The sequence below is a fragment of the Gadus macrocephalus genome, chromosome 12 (assembly GCF_031168955.1).
Source record: "Gadus macrocephalus chromosome 12, ASM3116895v1".
NCBI lineage: Eukaryota > Metazoa > Chordata > Actinopteri > Gadiformes > Gadidae > Gadus > Gadus macrocephalus.
In genome coordinates this window covers 2,864,565-2,873,094 of record NC_082393.1, presented here as the reverse complement: position 1 = coordinate 2,873,094, position 8,530 = coordinate 2,864,565, and the positions used below count along the sequence as shown (strand labels likewise).

The 8,530-nt window shown below is 43.5% G+C and overlaps 1 protein-coding gene across 2 annotated transcripts; it reads left to right on the top strand.

The window, feature by feature from the left end:
• The first annotated feature begins 886 nt into the window (after positions 1-886).
• hykk.2 (hydroxylysine kinase, tandem duplicate 2) lies at positions 887-7,123 on the top strand. 2 transcript variants are annotated; one of them, XM_060066768.1, is made up of 5 exons: positions 887-912; positions 1,032-1,374; positions 5,547-5,689; positions 5,942-6,122; positions 6,435-7,123. In XM_060066768.1, exons 1-5 carry the CDS (start codon positions 895-897, stop codon positions 6,887-6,889), a joined length of 1,140 nt encoding a protein of 379 aa, XP_059922751.1. In that variant the 5' UTR covers positions 887-894; the 3' UTR covers positions 6,890-7,123. The 2 variants fall into 2 exon arrangements, with proteins under 2 accessions (XP_059922751.1, XP_059922752.1); XM_060066769.1 differs by having other exon boundaries at positions 896-912; positions 1,042-1,374.
• The last annotated feature ends 1,407 nt before the right edge of the window (positions 7,124-8,530 follow it).

The window sequence follows — 8,530 nt, the reverse complement described above, 5'->3', positions numbered from 1 at the left end:
AGCCCTGTTTCTCTCTCTATCAGCACTTATGGAATGCCTCTTGTCCAATCAAATGACTTGGTTGGAAATTATTGTTGTACAGCTTTACCTTTGACCTCGGCGTTGAACGTCTCACGAAGGACCCCATGGAACGGAATGCTCCAAATAGACGTTACTGGCGAGAGACAGGGCGGGCCTTTCAGTTAATGGCTGTGATGAGAGTCGAGAGATCAGAGAGGGAGGGACTGGTTGTATCACGTATCAGCATCACTGGGTGTATTCTTACCACATTGCACGGTGGTGAATGCACTGTAATGGCATGTACACAACACGGGGGTATTTATAAAACCAGGCACGTAACAACCACCACCGTTTTACCGACTGAGGTATTATATAATATAGGAAGAAACGTTTTGCTACGCGATTCCGTTATCCGACAAACCCAACTGCGGTCAAGCCAGCCGACCAATCGAGATCGAGATCGTCAGTCAAGCCAGCCGACACAGTTTTTTGCTGTACCTGTTTATACTAGCCATTACGGTAATAGCGTCTCAGAACTAGTTTAAAATAAAAGCATTCGTCGGGTACATACAAAAAGACAGTCAATAAAAGCAAATACAATCAAAGGAAGTGTACGGCCGTTGTGATATTTACTCCCAAATAAAATCCCACCAAACATTCCAATATGAGACATATTACATATGATTTTGGATTCGATTTAAAAGAAAATGCCCTGTTATTCCATGCTCATTTCACTTCAGGGTTATAGTTCACGACCCCATAGGGTCACCCAAGAAGTTTCAGAACATTCCGAGGTGGAGTTTCAAAATAAAAGCCCACCAGCGAATAATATCCGCTGGCCGCCCGCCCAGATTTGGATCAACTAACAGCCTTTCACAAAGTTGTCGACGTTGCATGAGTTCAGCTGAACTGGTAAGACACGATGCATATTAAATATATATCTATATCAAACGATAACACCGTGCACTTAGTTTTACTACATGGAATAACGGTGCATTGTCCTACTTTTATTGAATTGCATGCGTTGGTGGTTTCATGCAGGCAGGAGCTCCGTCCCGGGACCTACAGCCATGTCAGAGACGACCAAACCCCGGCTCAGCGAGGCTCAGGTGCTGGAGCTCGTACAGCGGCTCTACGGCCTGGAGCGGTCCACCGTCCGCCCTCTACCCAGCTACGATGACCAGAACTTCCACGTTGTGGCACCCGGAGGTGGAGGCGAATACGTGCTGAAGGTCATGAATTCAGCGGACAGTACGAACCCCACTGTGATCGACGTCCAGACGCAGGCGATGAGTTTTCTGCAGGAGCACGGCATACCTGCGCAGACAGCCGTGCGCAACGCAGCGGGGGAGCTCATGAACCTCGAGGAGATCGGTGAGCGACTCGGGTCTGTCATGTTGGAGCGCTTGAGCCCCGTTTGGGTACATGATGTATGTTTTTTGAATATCGTTTTTTAATGACAAACTGGTAACCTTTTTCCACCTCCAAACAAATCTCAAAAATGTCTGTATAGCCAAATCATGCCAGCGTTCCATGGGTTAAATCACATTTTTACATCCATTTTTTTTAGATCGGTTCTACTGGGAATAACCATTCGGACCAGACTGAATCTTATACTGGGGGATATATGGCATAAACAAGAATGGATTACACATGCATTGTTTTATGAATAAACTGGTCACACTACCAGTAGTCTCGCAAACTACAGCAAGTAGAATGGTCTGGAGCCACGCTACCTCGAGCCGTCTATCCGTGGGGAAACTGGGCGGGCCTGTTTTTATTTCTTTAAACCAATCACAATCGTCTAGGGCGGGGCTAAGCCCGGGAAGCAGCAGTTGTGTCCATGCAAAATAGTGCCGGGGGGGAAATTATTTTGACGGAACTTCTTGACGTTCAGAGGCTGTCAGAAATGGCTCAATCCCAAACGCCACAAAAAAACATTAACGATGTATGTCACCTATGTGGAGATAATTTTATAGATAAAAAGAACAAACATCGTTTGACTCTTTGTCACGATGATTTCAAGCCACCATACACTTTGGCCCTTGAGGAGCTCACGGGACCTATAAAAACGAACGACGTTTTAACATTTATATGTGGTTCTTGTAGAACACTACTAAAGAAATACCGTAGGAGCTATTGTGAAGTGGAACGGATCGGTTCATTGGTTAAATCCATGTCAAACGCTCATGCCGCTGTCAGAGTGAAACGATGCGCCAAATCAACACCAACCGGCGATAGTCGTGACCGCAAACGCATCGTCCCCGGGGAGAATCCTGCCAGACGGAGTCTCCAAGGTAATGTCAAAATAGGCTATGTTGTGGTCCTACCATTGTAATGAAATCAGATAGTCAGTAATCAGTTATACATTATATTAAAATTAAACAAGATTGGATGTCTAGTTCCACAAACAATTTCGAAAACTTGTCTGTAGGCCTATAGCCATTTACCACCAACTGCTATGTGTCTCTTTGGAAAACAATGTTATACTGTCCAGAGATGTGTCCACGGAAAGAGCCAAACATGCCAACTTTACAGCGCCGTCAAAGTCCTCTTCAAAACTCGCCATACTGCCTAGTTTTCGGGTTTCAGGGGGAGCACAATACGGTAACGCCAGCAACCGGAAGGGGAGGAGTCGCGGCCAAGTCGGCCGCTAAGCAATAGACGCTGTCCACTTCCGTTCAGCCAGACTACACTACCAGTGGTAACAAGTTCGGCCCAAAAATAATAATTTGATGTTTGAAAAAATCCCCTTGTTTCTTGGTCCCACATCACTAGCTACGAGTAGGGTGCTGCGAATCAGGAGCCAATTGTGAGACACATTAACAGACAAAAGCAAACACACGTGATGAGAGATAGTCAGAGAAACAAGCAAGTAAGAAAAATAAGTAATTTTATTCCACATGGCATGCTATAAAAGAGAAAAGTACACAGCGAAAACGGCTATATCTCAGGAATGGAAATACTGTCCTAAACAAGTTTGTCTCATATTTCCTGAGACCGTTGTGATTGTTTCATCCAGTGAATGTGAAGAAATTAAGAAGTATTGTTGAAATATTATTTGTCAATATATTATATTATATATAATATTATACATCCAGACGTCGATGTAGTACTTTTATTTATCTGGCACTGCATCTTAGCCATTAGGTTATGATTCAGTCCCATATTCATTGACATTATTGAGAAAATGTTCTCTGTACCTGTTTGGAATTTTAGCAGAGCCAAGTTAAACAGTAGAGGAAGTTAAGAGAGGGGTAATTTATTAACGTATTATGTAACACATATTGCAGTTGTCATTGAGTTTGTGTTTTTGGCAAAGATATTAATTTTTAAAGCGAGACCAAATGGCCTTAATATAGCCTACCAGGTCTAAACTTTCTGCTCAACGTTTCAAAGGTGAAAGTAGCTCACGTTCCCCTTGCTTTTTCGCAGAGCAAAACTCATTTGCTTGTCGTATAATTGAGCACGAGAAGGTTTATCTCATCCAGATGGGCTGTTTACAACCCCATCGTCAACGCACAAGGCCAGACACCAGAGATATGTTTCAGACAGTGTAAGGTGTACTGCCCCTTGCAGTGCATTCACTTGTTCAAAGTTACACAGCCAGTTGGCATTCAAAAGTCCTCGAATAAACACACAAGGCTGGACTTTTCTGCACTGAAACATTAGAGGAAAGAACACACATCAGTTAACAATCAATAACGCATACGTAACGAAACTAAATAAGATACATAAAACTACATAAATGGCCAACGGTTAACAACGTCAACCAGTGAACAGCGCTAGCCATTGCTGCAACGACTAACCAGCAGAATATTGTTCACCTAAACAGGAATGCCTTCATGACCCTCCTTAAACACTGTTTCATCATTATTCACACGCAATACTCAAAGACAATAGGCTCCAAGGCAGAAGGGTTACAGAAACACACTCAACACCAACATATCTCAACACCACTCGTGTTGCTTGTCTTTGGTCTCCTGAAACTTCTCCTGAAACACACAAGTTTTATTGATTCTGCCACCCGGCCACGCCCACCTGGATTTCAGTCGGCAGAGCCAAGGCAGCGTAGGATTTACAAAGACGAATAGAATGTTAACTTAACTTTACTTTGAAGGTAGCACACAGTGTTCTGAAGGAAAGAAAGATGTGCCAGAAAACACTTAAAAAGCATTGTCAAATGAGGGCGTAGAATGCAGAGTAAGCTCTTTCTTTAAAAGAAATACATACAATTCGGTTTTGATTGAATCCATTTTATAATCTATGAATCTATTTGTTTATGTTGTTGTTCTTAAGTACAGACTGGCTGATGAAGTGTTCATCAAAACAGCCAAAACTATGTTGGTAAAAGGTGAATTATTCAATGAGGGAAACTGTGTAGTTTTTGCACACAATCATACCTACGGCATGAGTGGCGAAAAAGTTCTCCTGCTGGTTTTGTGATTGGCTGAGCCTCCACGCCAACATTGTGTTTTTGCCTCGGAGGGGCAGCCCAGGTTACATGAGCACTTCAGATCAGATGTCGGATGTGTATATATACCTACCTGACAACATTGTTCCACTACCCGTCAACCAAATTAGGACATTTGTTAAGTTAAATAAGTCGTTGAAAAAAATTTGGTGGTTAGACTTTTTTCATTCTTCCATTCAGGTAAATTGGAAGTAGGCGCGTCAAGAAATGCAGATAGTTAGAAGCTCAGCAGCGACTGGTAGGGAAAGCATAACTTGGCCTTCAGTCGACCCATCAATAATCAGATCCTGAAAGTGGTAACCTATGAAAATGATTTCAACATAAAGCATACCCAGGCCATCCGTCTTAAGGGAAAATGTAGTTTCTCACCGGCTTCCATTTATTTATTATTCATGTCCTTAAGTGCAGGGTATGATAAGAGGTGTGAAAATCACTGAAACTTTGATTGCATTGGCTGGGATAATCATGACAATCTCACAGCAGAATAGCATTCAGTACTTTCCCTCAAGCCCTTAGCTGTCAATTGAACCAGCAAGACATCTTTCCGTCATCATGGTTTTCCTATTTTAAAGCATATCTGGAGATCCAATTTTCTTTTTAGGATTAACTGTAGTGTACAAAATGAACATGGTGGTTCGCTTTTGTCTGGATATTACTTTCTTTTTTTTTTAATGAGGGAAAGAATAACAATATGTGTCACAAAATCATTTTCAAACACAGCCTGTGTTTGGAAAATTCTTTGGGATTATGACAATTTTCTCTCAATATGAATTAATTCCTTTTTGAAGCTGAAGCTGGCAGAAAACCATTACCTACACTGGCTGTCATGGACCTGTCAAGTCTGTCGTTCGCTTAATCCCTTTTCCTTCCCCCCCCTCTGCTGATTGTATGCTTGTGACGATGTCACACCTTGCAAGGGCAATGGTATTCAGATTCTCAAACCCGACAAATCTTGGTTTTCAACAGAAAGACATCTAAACATTGATGGTTCGGAAAAGACTAACCTGCTGCCCTTCCTTATCCTCAAACAGACATTTAAAATATCTGTTCCTATTCTGTCCTCTCCTGTAAGATTGTGGCTTCGGCTGTCAGAAGTTCATGGTGAGGCTGCTGACCTACCTCCCGGGAACCACCATTTCCACGGTGCCGTACACACCTCAGCTGCTGTACGATGTGGGGAAAATGGCCGCTAGGATGGACCAGGTTCTTCTCAAGGTAAAATAATCCCTCCGTTGATGGAAATGTACTGGTAGGTCTGAGCCACCACCATTCTCTGGGTTCACTGGATGTCGGTTTGGCTACAGAGGGGGGGGGGTGTGTGTGTGTGTGTGTGTGTGTGTGTGTGTGTGTGTGTGTGTGTGTGTGTGTGTGTGTGTGTGTGTGTGTGTGTGTGTGTGTGTGTGTGTGTGTGTGTGTGTGTGTGTCTCTCCACTTTGTTATATTGAAGAGTGATTCATGCTCCAACAGATGGACCACCCCCACCTCTCTGCGCTACAACGGGACTCGTTCATCTGGAGCCTGTCCAACGTCCCTCTCCTCGAGGGCTACGTCTACAGCATGGACGGGGACCCTCTCCAGGAAGTAGTCAAAGCCGTTATAGAAGAGTTCAAAACCAGCGTGCTCCCGAGACGCCATGCGTTCCGCAAGTGTACGTCTTTTACTGTTTCTAATCGATACTTGTTCCTATCGGTAGTTATTCGTTTTACGAATAATACTTGTTACACTGCGTGTAACCACGCTTGACACCTGGGATATCCTGGATTAAGTGATTAGTAAATCAAATGTTTTTTTTCAAATAGTTAAAAAGAAGATGCAGAAGGTCTGAGGATATAAGAAAATCTGTTGCAGAATAACAAATTTTTCACTAAATGCCAAAAATGTATTATTTGATGTATTGACGATCATCAATTTTTCTACGCGCATAGCCCTGTAAAATAATATTTACTGTGACCTGTTCCAGGCCTCAACCATGGCGACTTCAACGACCTCAACATCCTGGTGGAGCCCGACCAGGGCAGCGACTACCGGATCTCGGGCATCCTGGACTTCAGTGACATGAACAGCGGCTACTACGTGCACGAGCTGGCCATCGCCATCATGTACATGATGATCCAGCACCCCGACCCCGTGGCGGTGGGGCCGCCCGTCACGCAGGGCTGGGAGAGCGTGGTGCCCCTCAACCCGGAGGAGAGGGACTGCCTCTACCTGCTGGTGCTTTGCCGCTTCTGCCAGTCTCTGGTGATGGCCCGCCACTCTGTGAGGCTTCAGCCCCACAACGAGGAGTACCTCATGACCACGGCCCGCACGGGCATGCGCATCCTCAGGCAGCTGTGGGACCTGGGGAAGGCGGAGGTGGAGAAGGTGTGGTTCCAGGACGGCCAGGGGAGGGTTTTAGTAGGGGACGGGGACAAATGAGGACACTTGTTATTTTGAGTGTGTGAGTGTATCAGATGTTACTTGTTGTGGATTTGAACACCACTGTGCCAAATCATGTCACCCATGTGCCTAAAGGATAATCCCGACAATGTCAATGTGATTAAATGAACCTGAAGGAAATGTATGCTGTATTTTTCTGTACATTGTTGATCAAAGAGCCAAGAGTTGGATGCTGTGATTATTTAATCATAAATAAACAAACATAGGAACAAAGCTAGTCTCCTTAGCATCCTACATTTAGATGTCCTCAATAATTGCTGTATTCTGTGCGTTCATTTGACAAAAGCAGAAGACATTGAAAGAGTGGCGAAGTCACGCCCCTTCCGGTAGAGCCAATGGGACCTATGAGATCGAAAAATATACATGGGTTTCAATGGAAAGAAATTAATAATACATATATATATATATATAATATAATTTTTCATGTTAAGAGTTTGACCATTTATTGTGCAATTGTTCAGTTAAAGGCTGTGGAGAAAACACAATGAGAAAGACTACATGCCTCGTATGTGCAGTCACGCTCCCTGTGACTGGCGTGGACAAGACTGACAATCTCCCCATCGGCATAACTGAAACTCTCCACATGCCCCAATTTATAATGGTTTTCACCTCTTTTGATGCTTTTATCCTCCCCTTGGAAAAAAACCTAACATTATCAAACTTCTTGACGAAAATGTTTAGTTTTCTTTGCATGAAAATGTATCATTCAAGTCCACAAACAACGTATGTGTTATCCGGAGCATAAAGACTGGGACAAGAAAATAATTACTTTCTCGCCATTGAAACCCACTCATATTTTTCGGTCCCTGGTCTCTACCGGAAAGGGCGTGACTTTGCCACTCAATAGAGAAAGGATTAAATATGTGGTTTAAAAAACTCGCGCGCCCTCTACTGGTGGTTATAGCGAGGTGTCTGCGACAGGCTTATTCGTAAGGTAATGTCGTTCTTTCTTCCTGCTCACATCTGAAAGTGAATGAAAAAAGTGGGTGAAAGTGATTTGTTTTGCATGACCCTCATTGCCTTTCTTAATTCCCCCCCTGTCATTAATTTGAAGAACTAAAGGTTTACTATAGTAGTGTAGTTAAAGTATTATTGGTTCAAACCTCGGTACTATGTTGCTAATTATGTTCCCGCCTCCAGTGGAAACCGTCCATTATGATAACAGAGGGTGGGTTCTCAACCTTAAAGTATTATCCTGAACAGGATAGATGTATCAGGCGACTTTTCCTCAATTGTATTAATTTATCTGGGGAGCAATAGCATTAGCTCGAAACGGGATTTTAACATTGAAAATGGAGGGCACTTACACCCTGGGAAGAGGTTTATCTGCGAGATATTGACACAGGTGCCCTGAAGTGGTTCCTGTTGCCTGTTATTTAGCTTGCAGTTATGGACTTTGAAGTCTTTCTCCCAACCGGGAGCCTCTAAGAATTCAAAGGTTACCTAAGGGACTAATCTCGACTATTTCTACTTAAGTTGAACTGTAACGTACAGCCCTGTAAAATAATATTTACTCTGACCTGTTCCAGGCCTCAACCATGGCGACTTCAACGACCTCAACATCCTGGTGGAGCCCGACCAGGGCGGCGACTTTAAATAGACTGCTTCTAAACTGTTAAA